Source organism: Fusarium tjaetaba (assembly GCF_013396195.1).
Source record: "Fusarium tjaetaba strain NRRL 66243 chromosome Unknown NRRL66243_c0000363, whole genome shotgun sequence".
Lineage (NCBI taxonomy): Eukaryota > Fungi > Ascomycota > Sordariomycetes > Hypocreales > Nectriaceae > Fusarium > Fusarium tjaetaba.
The window spans coordinates 13,415-29,353 of NW_023501559.1; the positions used below are offsets into that span (position 1 = coordinate 13,415).

A 15,939-nucleotide genomic window follows, 5' to 3' on the forward strand; every position below is an offset into this window, starting at 1 on the left:
TCTTCGTCCACGGCCAAGATCTATTTACAGCTCATGGACATGACATGGCATCCGTCATAGCTCGCCCCAATCAATTTCCAATGCCGATCACTACCAACTCCAAAGTCAAAATGCGGTCTTCAGCTCGGCAATTCAACAAGTTGGATTACTTCCCCGGATCTTTCGGGGGGGAGCAGATCTGACCGCTTCTCACCAAGAGTTGAACATTCTTTGTGGCTGCGCCAGAAGCTTCTCTGGCGTTGACCGTTGAAATTCCAAGGCAACGTTGCTGCACTGTATCTGAAACTTGGGCTTAGCACAGACGGATACGAGCTTGATCGACGCTGTGCATGCTATATTCTCCGCCCAATGGCCAATGGGGGCTGTATATGTGGACAAATAAGTGAGCGTTGAACAAGAATTAGTGATTATGAGTTGATCGAGGCTTCTATGAGCCAATCTAGTTACCGCTCCCGTCTTGCGATATGTCAGCTCACGATGACGCACTATCCGTATGTGCCCAGCCTAGAGGGCGGATATAAATGCCGGCTCAAAGACATTACAGGGGAAATAGTGCCACTTTTTATATAATATCCTAGACATTTATAGTTATACAAGGCTGTTGCCCAGAGTTAGCACGTCAACAAGAGCTTCTATACCGCCGGCACATATAAACAATGGATCCATAAGGCACTGTACAGTACGTACGGATACGATGTTATATGACTTTGTCATTCCTCCAACCAATAACTTGCCGATACCCGAACCATGAAGATCACCTCGTGTTAATGCTTGGCTGATGCTTATCCGTGATGTGGGATAGTGGGCAACGTTACGGAGTGTGTACACTAATTCTATCTATCACTTGGATTGCTTTATTTGGAATACATCATTGATGACAATACATGCTGAAAATGATTCTATCGTTAGTACTAACTTTTTGACTGCCAGGAGTATACTATGGTATCCCAAATTATTGAAACAAAGACGAGCGAGTATTCTACTCCTCCATCTCCTCGTCCTCAGCCGCAGCCGCAGCCGCAGCATCAGCCTCCTTCTTCGCCTTAAAGGCAACAGCCCACTCCTGGGCCTTAGCCATCACCTTGCCCTTGCCCTTGGGGTCTAGCTTCTCCTCCCAGTCAGCCCAGCGTCTGAACCACTTCTCAGCCATCTTGGGCTTCAAGCCCTTAACCCGTGTTCGTCTATCGAAAACGTCACGGATAGCGGTGGGGTCAGCATCGGAAAGACCGATCTCGAGATCAAGAAGCTGACTCCAGAGATCACCCTTCTTGGGGTAGGCAGCCAGGAGAGTCGCAAACATAGTACGACCACGCTCAGGCTCACCGTTGGGGGATCGGAATTCTAGAGCGGCGAAGCGGCTCACGAGAGTCTGACTGTGACGATCACCGAGTTGCTGAGTGGCTCGGGGGAGAAGAGCACGGGCTCGGTCAGGGTCGTTGCGGGTAGCATGCAAGAAATGGGCATAGTTGAGCCAGACGTTGGGAGACTTGGCACCGAACTTCTTGACCATTGTTTCGAACAAAGCGTCGGCATCCTATCATGTAGTTAGCGCGTGATGACTTGTGTGACGCATTATGAAGTAGCTTACCTTGAGCTTCTCGGACTGGATGTAGATACTGGCCAGTCGCTCATGGACCTCTTGCGCGTCGTTGTATTGACAAGCCCGCTTGAAGACCTCCTCCACTGTCTGCTTAGTTCCGTAGGCAACCTCCAAGTTGAGATAAGCAACCCAGACATTGAGCTTCTCGGTCTCTTCACGGATGTTGATAGACTTGATAGCTCGCTCAGCAACCTCACGGGCCTTGGAGAGCTCTGACACTTGCATCTGGAAAGCCATGTAGGCAATCCACAGCTCTGATGAGTCAGGCTGTCCAAGCAGTAATCGCTCGTAATCGCTAGAGGTCTGGGGGCCATTGGCATCCAGCTCAGCAGTTCGGTCGACCTGGATCTCGTCCCTGTTCCGCCTCTTCTTCTTTGTCTTCTCATTGTCCTTCGTTTGCTCCTCTGACTCTGACTCTGGCTCATCGAAGGGGTCAGCAGACCACTCAGACTTCTTTCCTGCACCGAGACCCTTTGACTTTTTCTTAGTCGGTTGGTCCTCCATCTCCACATCCTCATCATCGTCCTCTTCCTCCTCGTCCTCATCATCATCCTCCTCGTCCTCGTCCTCGTCCTCGTCCTCGTCCTCGTCCTCGTCCTCATCCTCATCTTCGTCTGAGTCTCCCGCATTATCTGTACCCAGGATCTTGAGGAGCGCGCCAGCATCATCCATATTCACATCATCGTCACTGTCGTCCTCATCGAGCTCAACACCGGCATCGGAGTCATCCATATCAGTATCAGCATCCTCGAAAAGTGAAGGCTTAAGTCCGAAGGTGACTCGTCGCTTGTTGGTGTCGACTTCTAGAACACGAGCCTTGACAGCATCACCCTCCTTGTAGAGCTTGGTGGCGTCCTTGACAGGGGTTTCGGCCATCTGACTGCGATGGCATAGACCGCTGACATTGTCGGAGTTGTCGATCAGGATGAAAGCGCCAAACTCCTCAACCTTTCGCACCTTTCCGGTCACGACCTGACCTTCCTTGATATCATTGTATGTAATGGGAGGGGTGTAGTCCTCGTCAACGACTGAAGACTTCAAGCTCATCTCCACGTGGCGAGTCTGTTTGTCGACAGATATAACTCGGCCCTTGACAAGCTGGTCAATTTGGAAATGATCCTTCCACTCTTTCAGATACCGATCTGACAAGTTCGAAATCTTGACCAGAGCAGTAACCTGTCCACCGAGGAGAACGAAAAGTCCCTTGTCTGAGACATTCTTGACAAATCCTCGGACGATATCACCAGCATCCAATTGAGCAACGTCGCTGATCTCTTTATCCTTGACTGGGAGTGTAGAGCTCATGATACGAGAAGGACGGGTTGATAGTCGGAGTCTCTTGTTGCTTGCATCAAGTTCCACGATAGAAACGCGAACGATGTCGCCCTTCTTTTGCTTCAGGGTGTTGACAGTGTCAAAGTCATCGGCCATGTCGGGGAGGTGAACGGGTCCTGACACAAGTTCGCTCAGCTTGACGAGGACCTGGCGCTCGTTGACCTTTGTGACTCGTCCAGGAAGAACCATATTTTGCTTGAGAGCGCTCCAAGTAACAGTCTCAGAAGAGCTGGAAGAGCGAGCAGACAGGTCCAGACGCTTGTTGCGGGCATCGACACCAGTCACTCTCACCTTCAAGGCTGAGCCGACAGGGAAGTTTGCCTCGAGATCGTTGAGTTGAGAAAGGTCATCAGATGCTTCCATGGCAGAGATTCTGCCACGGACTGAGGGAGAAAGATTGACCCAGAGATGTTGAGGGCTAGAGTTGTTGACGAAGGCGACATAAGTGTCACCAACCTTGAGGTTCTCAAGAGAAAGGGGTTCGAGAGTCTTGGCCTTGAGGTCGCTAGGCTTTGCGGTAAGCTCGAGTACAGAGTGCAGAGATCGGTGAGAGAAAGGTAAAAATCGGTGGTCTTTGGCGCTGTGGACTCCCATAACGCGTACTGACACGGTCTGCTTCTTGTTATACTTGTCCAGGGGGTCCTTGGGGTCAGGGATATCCTCCCACTTGTCGAAAATTTGAGAGACATCAATTCGGCCCTGAACCTTGCTGTCGACAAGCTGAACGTTAAGCTGTGTATCCTTGATCGATGTAATCTTAGCCTTAGCCACAGTTCCAAATTCAATATCGTCTGAAGCAGCAGGCTTATCGCTGGCCTTGAGCTTCTTATCTAACTCGGCAGACTCGTCGAAGTCAGCAGGGGCCACCACGATACGCTTGTGATCGGGAATTACGGAAACAATCTTGACTTCGATTGACTGGTGCTTGTGCATGCCAAAGTCAGGGAGGTCCTGAATGTCTGCAGCAAGGCGAGCCTTGGGAAGAAGAGCGTTCACACCTCCACCGAACTGAACGAAGACGGCAGTAACAGTAATGTTCCTAACGAATCCAGCAACAATCTTGCCTTCCTTAGCATCCTCAAAGCTGGTAAGCAAGGTCTTGTCCTTTCCAGCACTGACAAGACTGGGCTTGTGACTAAGAATAACAGCACGTCGGTTCTCGTTCTTCTCGATGATCACCAAATCAGAAAGGGTCTGACCAACAGCAATACGTTTGAGAGCATATTGATTCTTGGATGTTGACTTATCAGTGAGGTGGCCAACAGGGAGGATAGCTTTGAGCTGAGCGTCGGCCAATTCAACGAAAACCTGATCTTCAGTCTTTTGTGTGACCTTGGCAGAGACAATGTCACCAAGCTGAAGCTTCTTGAGGGCATTCTGCTTATCCAGGCCGAAAGCAGAAGGGTCTTTGCAGGATACGACAAGTCTCTTAGACTCAGGCTCGACGTCAAGGACGTGTACGCTGACAACTTGGCCAGTTCGGAAATGCTCCTTGGGGTCCTTGATGTAGGCTTCACTCATCTCTGAGATTGGCAGGAATCCTTGGACAGCTCCAAAGAATTGGATGATAGCGCCGGAAGACTGGATCTTGATAATGGTACCAGGGATCTGCATTCCAACACTAGCCTCTTCGTAAGCCTTGATAACAGGAGCTTCCGAGTTGACGAGTGTCTTCTTCAGGGTAAGGCGCATTTGCTTCTTGGATAGGTTGGTTGAAAGAACTCGAGCCTTGACCTTCATGCCCTGTCGGAACTTCTTCTCGGGGTGTTGCAGCTTCACATCAGAAAAGTGTTGTTCGGGAACGAAGCCGGTGATACCCTCAGCAACCTTGACGACGAGACCGCTGACACCCTTCTCATCAATAAGAACCTTCTCAATATTGCATGTTACAACGGCACCGATGGGAACATCTTCCAGTCTGAGATATTGCTGCTCAAGCACGGACTTCTCAAAGGATATTTGGAAGAGGCCATCCATTTCGTTGTAGCCAATAACACGGCCTTTGTGCTCTGTATCAACCTTGTAAGGGCCACTTGCTTCGTACAGTGCTTCCACCTTGCCATCCTTGACTCGTGAAATATGGACAAATCCGCTCAAACCAGGGATGCCAATATCGACGAACAGACCAATATCAGGCTCAACATGACGGACTGTGCATTTCTCAACAAGAGATGAGATGGGGAGAACCTGAGTTGGGTTCTTCTTAGAATCGGTTGACTTGGTAGGTCGCTTCTTCTCGAGGGCGGTAATATGTGGAAGAAGGGAGATTCCGAGCTTGGGCTCTCTGGCGCCAGGGAAGTTGCAAATTACTCGGGCCTTGACTCTTGAACCAATCTTGTACGCTGTATCCAAACTCACACCAGCAGGCCCAGCTCCAGATTGGATGATATCAGCAGTCACGTCTAGGTGACCCATGATCTTTCCAGAAAGACCTCGTCGGTCGGTGTTGGAGATGAGTACATCTGCCATGGTACCAGGGAGGAAGGTATTGATGGTCGTGGCATCGGCAGGGATACTCTTGGGGTCACCAATTTTCTTCTGTTGAAGTGAGAGCTGTGCGATCTTACCATTGGCACCCTTGCTGATCACCTGGCACAAGAAAACAGCGCCTGGCTGCAATCTTTGCTCGTCGATGTTCTTATCAACCTCACTCTTTGCAAGGAAAGCACCGAGATTCTCAATACCGGTGTCCATCACAAAGCCACGGTCCTCAACGCTGACAATAGACGCCATAACCGTGGTGTTAGGAACAATGTCATCCTTCGACAGGCCCGTGTTGGCCTCATTGGGTCGCAGGGACAATTCGATGCGTCGCTTGCTCTTTCCGGCAGTAGACTCCTCGGCAGTAGATGCCACGTACACTCTCAAGTATTGACCAACAGAAAAGATAGACTTGAGGTCGATACCCTCATCATCCTCTGCCTCGTCCTCTTCCTCGTCGTCCTTCTCTGCAGTCTCGTTCTCGAGACGTTCCGTCAATTGTTGGGAGATGGCGACGATTGAGATGTGTCCGGTAAGGTTGTTTGGTAATGCGACTTCGAGATCGAGGTTGTTAATTCGTGTGACCTGTGCAAGAACAAGAGAGCCTTTGACCAGATTCTACATCAATGTCAGTGGGCAAAGTGAGTGAGCGTAAAGATCTAGGTTTACCTTGAAGCTCAGACTCTCAATTCTGACTGTTTGTTCCTCCTCTCCGGTCTTCTTGTCTGACTTCTTGTTACCCTTCAGGGCAGTCTTCCGCTTCTTCTTCTTTTGGACCTTGTTGCCAGTGTTGAATTCTTCTTCGCGCATGGCATCAGCCTTGGCTTCAAGCTGAATCTTCTTCTGCTCGAGAGGAGTGAGGACGCTGGCACCACCTCGAGGGAACATTGGCTCGTCTTCCTTCAAGAGCGACACAACAGGAGCCTTGTCGGCTGTCTCAGCACTCTTCTTGGGAGCGGGCTTCGCATCTTTGCCGACATTTTCTTTTTTGGTAGGTCTGGCTTCTTTTGTATTCTTTGCAGATTTGGCAGGCGGATTGCCGCCGGGAGCGTCTTTTCGTTTGAGGTTGCTCATTGTGAAAGACGTTGGCGCATCACCAACTGTGCTTTCTCACACTCTCAAGATCTTTTTCTCTGTCAAAGCTGGATGGACTGAAATCTTTTTCTTATCGATAATGAATAATGGGGCTGTCTAGGCGGGCCCACTTCCCTGCAGTTACTCTTTATGGCGGGGGCCAAGCGGCCGTCCAGAACTGTAGGTAGCTGTTGGGTCTAGGTCTAGGCGCGGGCATCTGAATCGACACATGACGGAAGTATGAAATTAGCACTCTGATAAAACAACAACAAAACATATAGACACAACACTTGCCATAATTCAAACCATTCATGGCATACTCACGCCATATTTGATACATAATGTTGCCACGTAAAAAGGCACGCCCCAATCCCGCCGAATCAGCCGCGAACAACGACTCTCAGACCCTGGCAGCCCTGGTCAGCAACTCAACAACAGAGGCCCCTACGTCACAATCACAGGCATCAAAGGCATCACCTGCAGTAGAGGCGGATCATAACAACAACGCAAAAGCGCCATCAACACGGCAGATCATGGGTGATCCAGGCTCCACAGCGCAGAACAAGAGCAAAGAGGTCGATTTGCCAGTTATAATATCTATTCTTGTTCCTTCCACCATATCTAACAATACTTCTAGGTTCGGAAAACGAAGAGCTGGTACGGTTCCTGGCAACGACCCTCCAAAGCCTCGGCATCTACATCGGTCGCAAAGGAAAACATTTTTGGAGGGTCCGTCAAGTTAAATAAAACATCAGATCTAAGTCGATACGAAGCGAGGAAAGGCGACGATAACGCTAGTATTCGAAGTACGGCCGGAACGATTAAGACGATGCCAAAGGTTTCCGAGACGAAGTCCGATGTGACTATGACAGAAGAAAGCGCGCAAGCCGAATCGCAGACTCAGAAAAAATCCGATCCCAAACCATCGCGGGAGTCGTCCAAGGTCATGGAGACTCGAGAGTCACTAAAAGATACAGACATTGCAGAACCGACGCCACCCAAGGCACCCGAGTCGAAGACCGATGATAATCAAGATCAATCCGATACTCGTACTGAAGCAACCGTGCCACAACCGGACCTCCAACGTCCAGCAACATCGTCAGGGTGGCTTGGATGGTGGTCGAAAACACCTTTCACAGAGACGCAGGCCGCTCCAGCGCCTGATCTAAATGGTACACCAACAGCTGAAGCCGAGGCCACCAAGGAAGCGGATGAACCGAGGCCTGTCACTCCATCCGCTCAAACGACATCTACAGATCAAGTCGCATCACCTAAAAGCATAAAGGCCCCACAGTCAACGTCTTGGTTCAGTTATTGGTATCCAGCGGCTGAGTCTGTCAAGACTTCAGAAGATAAGCAGGACACGCAACCACAACCAAGTACAGATGCGCCCTATGAGGATGTCACTATGAAGGATGCGCCGCCTCCACATCAGCATGAGCCGCTGCCCAAGGCTGGTTCGACTTGGGTGTTTTGGTCTAAGGAATCACCAAAGTCAAAGGATAGTACACCTATGCCGGAGTCAGGAGAAGTGGCTATCATGGGTGAGGGGTCAGAGGCTCATCCTCGACCTATGGCAGAATGCGACGTATCGCCTACCAAGGACCGCGCAAAGGCTGATGCGAAACCGAAAGAGGCTCACGCGACGGTGAAGTCAGGGTGGATGAAGAAAAACAAGCGCGGTAGACCACAGTCGATGGATCTGGATCCTCCATCACCGTCTGTATCTGGTACATCCACCCCTACCAGTACAGCACCCGCAACACAAGATGTCGACAAAGCGGCAGTCAAGGCTGCTTCCTCTAGTCCGTCCATTGCCGAATCAGAAGCATCATCGAAAACTTCTACGAATCTTCTTTTGCCATCTTTCTCCAGTACCTACCACATGAAGGAGAACCCATCAATCTTAAAGCAACTAACACAGTTCCTTCTTCGTACACAACAAACTCCCCCGAACCATGTTGTCCGAGTGGATAACCCCCCCAATATTCGAAAGGCCATTGCAATCGGCGTCCATGGCCTTTTTCCTGCGACTTACCTACGTCCCATGATTGGCCAGCCAACAGGCACATCTCTTCGTTTCGCAGCGCTTGGTGCTGAGGCAATCCGGAGATGGACCGAGTCCCATGGATGTGGTGATTGCGAAATCGAAAAGGTCGCCTTAGAAGGGGAAGGGAAAATCAGAGACCGGGTTGACAATTTGTGGAATCTTATGCTCAACTGGATAGACCACATTCGAAGTGCTGACTTCATTTTGATTGCTTGTCACTCGCAGGGCGTTCCTGTGAGCATCATGCTACTCGAGAAACTTATTGATCTTGGCATTATCACAAATGCAAAAGTTGGTGTCTGTGCCATGGCTGGAGTGGCTTTGGGTCCATTCCCGGACTACAAGTCTGGCCTGTTGATGGGCTCAGCAGCTGAGTTGTGGGATTTTGGAAATCCAGAGAGTGACAATTCGAAGCGTTTCGAGAAAGCTCTCAAGCGGGTAGTAGACTACGGAACTCGTATCACATTCATTGGCAGCATCGATGACCAAGTCGTGCCAATGGAGGTAAGTTTATCTCGAGCGTTACACATCTTCAGATCGGGTCAGCTAACGTCAATAGTCTGCTATTTATTCGCCAGCAAACCACCCTTACATCTACCGGGCTGTCTTCATTGACGGGCGTGTCCATGCCCCTGACTTCATTGCCCACCTGGTGGGTTTTGCTCTTAAGCTTCGCAACCTCGGCGTTTCTGATCATGGCTTGATCCGCGAACTTTCCGTGCCTCTAGCCGGATCTCTTTACTCTGGTGCTGGCCACTCTCGCCTTTATTATGATGATGCAGTTTACGATCTTGCTATTGCACACGCACTTGAGACAGCACCTGCTGGCCCGTCACCACCACCCTGTACAATCTCCCCGCGCGGCGGGCCTCTGACATCTCAAAACCCGTATGTCCTACCATGGATCATGCGAGGCCTACTCGAAGAAAACTTCGTACGAACCGAGTTGAGCAACGAGGCAGATGAGTTGCTTCGGCAATTCGATGACTGGAAACCCACCAACAAAGCTCTTAAGGACGTCAAGTATCGCCTTGAGGCAGTCCGATCTAAACTTTGATTGAGATATTTGTGCAAAATATTATTATGTTTGATAGAAATTATGGACGGCGAACGACAGGAATTATGGCGTACTGCGAACATGGCACGAATACATACCCAGAATGGGAAGACAATAAGGTCAGGAGTTATCTGCTAACACTATATTTTCTCATAATAAATTCTAGAATAACAAATCTATAGATTCACCGGATTCATCTGCATTTTTCTAGTTGTATACGTTGAATTTTGAGTCTAGTAGAGTAATCGTGTGGGCTCATAATAATACATATCTTCCAGATCATCATCACCTCTATGCTCCGGATAATGCTACAACCATCCTGATGCCCTTTAAGCCATGTACAAACCTGACAAGCTCTTTCTATTATACACCCTTTCTTCATTTGAGGATCTCTTGAAAGTGACCAACGACATGCACCTCATGCATCGCCTCTTTGGAATAGTCGTACGCTGCATTTATGTGCTGCCAAGCTTCCAGCTGTCGATGCGATCTTGAATCTGATCCCAGCTCATCGAGTGGCTGCTCACGCCATATGCCTGAGCTTCCTGAAGCACCACGGTAGGGGCACCGCTTCCGCCACCAGGGTTCTTTACCTTGCCGCCGACAACCATCTTGGCCACACGGCGAAGGTCATCCACTGTAAGGTTCTCGATGCGACGGCACATATCCTTGACGGGGATCTTGCGGCCATGGACCTGGATGGAACGGCCGAGATCTTCAAGCTCAACCATACGGCTCTCTAGGTTCATTAGGAGACTGGATCGCAGCTGGTTCTTCGCACGGGCAACCTCGGTCTCTTGTAGGCGTGAGAAACCTGTTGTAAGGGTCAGAGCACGGAGCTCTTGACACATAACGTCGAGCATGTTGGCGGTACGGCCAGGCAGACAGCTGGCTGAAATACCAAAGAGGCCGGAATCAGTGTAGGAGTGGTTAAATGCCATACATGACTCAACCCAGCCATGCTGGTTCAGGACATTTGTGTACAGACGAGAGTACATGCCCTTGCCAGGCCCACCAGCGGAGAAAGACCCGCCACCACCAAGAAGAGTCTGAAGCGTGGCGAGGGCATAGATATCGTCCGAAGCCACGGGTAGACCCTCGAAAGCGAGATGAATGTGTGTGAAAGTAGGGAGGCCGCTCAGATTAGGTGGTTGAGCGGGGAGTGAGAGGAAACCTCCCGTATATTTGGAAGGCTTTGTGATGTCGTTTTGAGAGGGGAGGTTTTGAAGGTTTTGAGAAGCGGAGGGTGGGTGCTTGAAGAATCGTGAGAGGAGGCCTGAGGAAGACTGCGGTGATGAAGACGCTAACGATGAGCTGGCTTCGCTATCTGATAGTTCACTGTCACTTGTCTCAGAGCCAGTGATATCTTGGACGCGTTCGCTACCCTTCTTCATATCACCGAAGAACTTCTCTGTTAATCGAACAGCCTCTCCGTGCTCGACTCCAGCATAAGCCACGACCATTCTCTCAGGTCGGTAGAAGAGATCGCGGTACGCCAAAACAGTATTTCTGTCAATAACGCCTAATCTCTCCTCCGGGCATAACAGTGGATTTCCGAGCGTATTATCCTTAAACGCAGCAGTGTGCACCAGCTCGGGCAAGATAAGTTCGGGCTTGCTCCAAATCTCTCGGATTTCATATCGCGCGGTCTCGATCTGCTCTGCCACCTCCTCTTCCGTAATTTGAGGATCCCTAATCGTTTCGGCGAGGAGTTCGATTGTCGGGGGAACGGCATTGTTAAAGGTTGCCGCCTGGTACATCATGCTCTCTCTTGAAGAGGCACACTGAATATTTCCACCCAAGGCCTCGACCTGCTCAAGCATATCGTCTGCGGATCGCTTCGATGTCGACTTGAAAGCAAGACGGTCCATTATATGCGACACACCGCGGAGAGAGTCATTTTCGAATCGAGAACCGCCTTCGATATAGACACCGACGCCGGCAAAGGATCCGGGGAGGGCTTCTGATGCGACTCGTAGGCCATTGGGAAGTGTTGTGACTCGGTCAAGTTCTGTAGGGTCCTATTGCACATTAACTGGGTGTTTGAAATACATGTATCATTCAAAATACCTTCTCAATCCCTTTCACATGCACGGTAGCCATCGATCTCCGCGCCAGCGAAAGCTTGGAGGCCTGCCCCAAGACCTGGGAGCATGACGCCCGGGCCCTTATTGGCAGGTACTGAGTAAATGGACGAAGCATTATTAAGATGCACCTGCTAGCAAGAATAAGAGAAGTATAAATCTCGACTCTATTCTAGCAAAGTGCAAAAGGCAAAGAAATGCTTGGTTGAAATATTGGCGCTGGCGGATGAGTTTGCGACTAAAGCCGTCGAAATTTAGCACAACCCCGGACAGGCCGCCCGCACTCGACGATTAGCCGGATCATCTCGGTGCCGGGAACGACGGTGATGACCTAATGCGATCTTTTGATATACAGGTGCGAGAAAGACAAGAAGACAACTGAAAGCTTTCCGAGATTAACGAAAGGATGTGAATTAACAATTCCCATTTCCCAGTGTAGACGCTGGAGATAGCACAGCATGGTCTATTTGCCTACGTATGCAGTGACGTTCGTATCACGAACGCCCTCATGAAAACAGCATCTCATCTTGCGAAGCTACACGAAATCTTTAGCATTTCAGTTGGAGTGATATGAGAACAAGTCTATTCCATTAACTCCTGCTCATAGGTCCATATTTGACCATTCGCATCCTATCCCATATAAACGTCCATCTCTCTTGTCTAAATCTTCCTCCTATATCTTAGAAGAATGAATCAGGACAACGCTGTGCCGCACCAGCCAAGCAAACCAATTCTGTATTTTTCGACAGATGGCTATGTTTAAAACCCCCCAACGCCTTTGCTGCCATGAGAACCAGGACAAACCAATAGAACGCCATATATGTAATCGTTCCTAAGCCCCACTTGAATTCAAGTGGTCTGTATATATGTGGTAATTTGAACCGGGCTTCGAATAAGTCATTATCGAGCCGTGATGTCGTGTTCGCTCGTATCTGGCTGTGCAGCGGCATCTATACTGGTCATTTCGCCTTCTGTGGCGCTCACTGTACGGCCGGCACTGCCATCAAAAACCCATGGTCCAACATTATTTCGTGGGGTGATTGGTCCTTCAGTGCCGCCTGGAGGTGACGGTGTTCGACTATCTCCCAGCTGGCCAACTCTTCGTGGAGCTGAGGCCGCATTTCGAATAGGCAACGGCTCGGATATAGCGTGGCTAACTTCATTCCGCTGAGGTGTTTCTGGTGTGATATTGACGGTAACATCCATGTGGTCTATGTCGGCTGATTGCGATCGCTCCGGTGTCGAAGTTCCCGAGTTAGCAGCAGCAGGAACCGGATCCGTCTCTGGCTCAGTGTCGGCCTGAGCTGGAGTTGATGCTTCTGCCTCGGCTTCGTTCTTAAGCTGCTGCCATTCTTCGGCCAGTTCATCGACATCGGCTTCTAAATCGGCACCAGCTCTGCAGTTGGGGCAGATGAAGATGGGGTATTGTGGGGAGTTGAGCAGTGATCTTACACACTTGAAATGCCAGGTGTGAGAGCAGGGTGCTACAAATAAAGATTGACAGGGCTACATGATCGTCAGTAAAGTGAGGCGGAGAATGATGTTATAAGGAAGGCTCACAGCAATAGAGCTCAAGCAAATGGAGCAATCTTGAGAGTTAGTACCAGCTGCTCCACTAGAAGCCATCGTCTGCAACCTCTTGTGCGCCGCCATGCTAATCAGAATGTCAGCATCTGAATATTTCAACAGTCGACTCAAAACTTACTTAAATGTGTTGAGCTTGTTCTGCCAGCCACGGTTTAACTCTAGCCGCATCTTGACACAGCGGAAGATCATCTCCTCTCCGCCTTTAAAGTCAATTCCGAGTTGAACGATATCTCCATCGTTAACGGGGAAAGCCTTGCTTTCCTGAGACGGTGGGCTTAAGCGAATGTGGTTTAGGAATGTACCAGAAGAGCTTTTAACGTCCTTGATGTACCATTTTCCGTCCTCGTACCAGAACTCGCAGTGGCGACGGCTGACGACCTTACTCTTGAAACCCACTGGTGCAGCTGATGGCTGGTTACCAGGCATATTGGACATGGAGTGACTATCGCGTTCCGAGTAACGGCCAACACGAATCTTCTCAGAGCCTGTGGGCAGAGTTCTGGAAATAGGAGGGAATGTCAAGGACGGGCGTGTAGAGCGTGGGTCGTAATAGGCTGAGAAGCGAATTGACGGGGTAGTTTCGGGAGTCGATGAGCCCCCTTCGCCAGTGGTAGCTGATCGCGATCTCGTCATGGTAGGCTGGTCATGGTTCGAGTCGACTACGCCAGCGGCTGCGGCAGCGGAGGCTTGAGTATCTGTAGTCATTGATGAGTCTGTGGCAGCGGTAGCGGGGTCCTTGATGTCGGCAGAATGCTGTGAAGAAGCCTTTGGTGATTCAGTAGAATTTGTAGCAGCCTTCATAGATGCGGTAGCGGAGGCGAAAGCAGGAACAGAAGTAGGAGGCAGCGCAGGTATCGAGGTTGTGGTGGTCGCCGATGTCAAATTCCTCACGGGATCGGGTGTCGAACTGACGAGTGTCAAGTGGTTGATGTTCTGGGTTCCAGTGGATGGTCCACTTGTAGTAGGCGAATGGCTGAGGGATCGCGTGAGGCTAGAGCCGTGTCGATTAGGGGACGTGCTTCGTGCGCTTGCTGTGCCTGTGCCTGTGCCCGTGCCGCCTGCTGATCCAGAGCTGGAGCTGTTATGGTGGTTGTCGCGAGACAATAAATGGTTTTGTGTATAGTTGCGCAAGTAGCTCAAACCTCGGAGACGACTCGGTCTTGAGGTTGATGTGGAGGACGACTGTGGGGGGCCCGTAGGCGTGGAAACCACTGGTTGAGTAAACATATTTGAGAGGCCAAATCAGGCGCCCGAAGGAGGGGATTTGAAAAAAGAAAAGGAAAACGAATATGTAACTGGGCGTATGTAAGAGAGAGCAGGGCCCTGTATTGGGTGGGTGCCTGCAAGGGTATAGCTTTCAAGGCAGAGTGACAAGAAAGAAAGACAAGACGGGAAAGGGATGAACTGGAACAGAAGCAAATGCAAGTACGGGTACAAATGCAGATGCAATGAATGGACCAGGCGCTGGTAGGTATTTGAGCAGATCAGATCAACTCTAAATCAGAGCCAGACGGAGCCAACCGAGAAAGGGAGAAGCAGTACGTAGAATGCGGCGCAATCTGGACTTGGGCACTCTAGACACTATCAGGTCAGGCAGGCAATAAAGTGAAGAGAATTGCACTGCAGAAAGACGAAGCTTAATTTCCGGTCTAACCCTTGCTTTGCCTTGAATTAGAGTCTTGTCTTGTCTTGTCTTGTTTCTTGTTGTTGTTTGCTGCGGACGGCGATTTGACTGAAACCTCTACTGAGACAGACGCTGGCTTTGGTGTTGCAGAGTATGGATTCGGTATGACGAGAGCGTTGGTAAGAGAAACAGGGTCTTATGATAGATGGCGTGCGCATATGAAGCAGGCGATATCACTCAGGTTTATCGTTTCGTCTACTGCTCGCCGATGGGAATTGCTGAAGTTGAATTGCCTTCTCCTGCCGGTTCAGTTCCGCGTTGCAGATCAGTTCTAGACTTGGGGTCGATGGTTCGTTATTCCGTTAGAGGCAGGGAGGTAGTCAGTCCTATGAGGAGGGAGGATTGATTCCGACGCAAGATTTGATTGATGGCAATAATAACGGAAAAGCAAATAATAAACAAGACCAGAAACAGACGAGGAAGCTTGAGGCAGAGAGAAAGAAAAAGCAAGAGGGAGGTTGGTGAGTTGATTTACGGGCTGGTCTTGGCGATACGATGGATCAGAGAAACAACAGTGGCGGCGGTACAGTATTTCGTACAGAGCCCATTCAGCGGGTGAAAGAAAAGAAGACCACTAAATTAGTGGCGAAGCCTGCTGTGCTTTCTTTCACCACACCTGAAGAACCGGGGATCAAGACAGGGGGGTGTCATGTTCTTGAGCTGACAGGGGCATCGAGCTTGATTTGTTCTAGTGAGGGAAGGGGGGGGGGGGCACTCCTCCTCCAGAATAAGAGAGGGGATCGATCAGGATATGGGTCCCCTAGCGAGAACGCCCGAGCAGAGAGTGAGATCCATGAATTCTAGCCAAGGAACGAACAGTTTTGGCAGACGTAATTATAAACAAAGGACAGTATTTTGCAAGGCTAACCTTATGCCACAGTAGATCGTTCATCATCAGTAAGGTTCTTGGTAGCTGACTCAACTCCAGTAACCATTGAAACCTGATTCTCGGCATGCTGCAATTCCTCAGTAGGACTCATGTTAGTC

The 15,939-nt window shown here is 50.0% G+C and overlaps 4 protein-coding genes across 4 annotated transcripts; 1 reads left to right on the plus strand and 3 right to left on the minus strand.

Moving 5' to 3' along the window:
* Positions 1-979: 979 nt before the first annotated feature.
* On the minus strand, positions 980-6,490 carry FTJAE_12832 (ribosomal RNA processing RRP5; the record flags this gene model as incomplete). Its single annotated transcript, XM_037345917.1, has 3 exons — positions 980-1,534; positions 1,589-6,034; positions 6,086-6,490. 3 exons carry the CDS (start codon positions 6,488-6,490, stop codon positions 980-982), a joined length of 5,406 nt encoding a protein of 1,801 aa, XP_037200133.1.
* Positions 6,491-6,831: 341 nt separating this feature from the next.
* Positions 6,832-9,597, plus strand: FTJAE_12833 (uncharacterized protein; the record flags this gene model as incomplete). The annotated part of the gene is made up of 3 exons (XM_037345918.1): positions 6,832-7,065; positions 7,128-9,044; positions 9,100-9,597. The coding sequence occupies 3 exons, from the start codon at positions 6,832-6,834 to the stop codon at positions 9,595-9,597; spliced, it is 2,649 nt and encodes an 882-aa protein (XP_037200134.1).
* Positions 9,598-10,052: 455 nt separating this feature from the next.
* On the minus strand, positions 10,053-11,799 carry FTJAE_12834 (mitochondrial processing peptidase alpha chain precursor MPP; the record flags this gene model as incomplete). The annotated part of the gene is made up of 2 exons (XM_037345919.1): positions 10,053-11,618; positions 11,668-11,799. The coding sequence occupies 2 exons, from the start codon at positions 11,797-11,799 to the stop codon at positions 10,053-10,055; spliced, it is 1,698 nt and encodes a 565-aa protein (XP_037200135.1).
* Positions 11,800-12,581: 782 nt separating this feature from the next.
* Positions 12,582-14,495, minus strand: FTJAE_12835 (dma1 component of spindle assembly checkpoint; the record flags this gene model as incomplete). Its single annotated transcript, XM_037345920.1, has 3 exons — positions 12,582-13,187; positions 13,242-13,335; positions 13,387-14,495. 3 exons carry the CDS (start codon positions 14,493-14,495, stop codon positions 12,582-12,584), a joined length of 1,809 nt encoding a protein of 602 aa, XP_037200136.1.
* Positions 14,496-15,939: the final 1,444 nt, after the last annotated feature.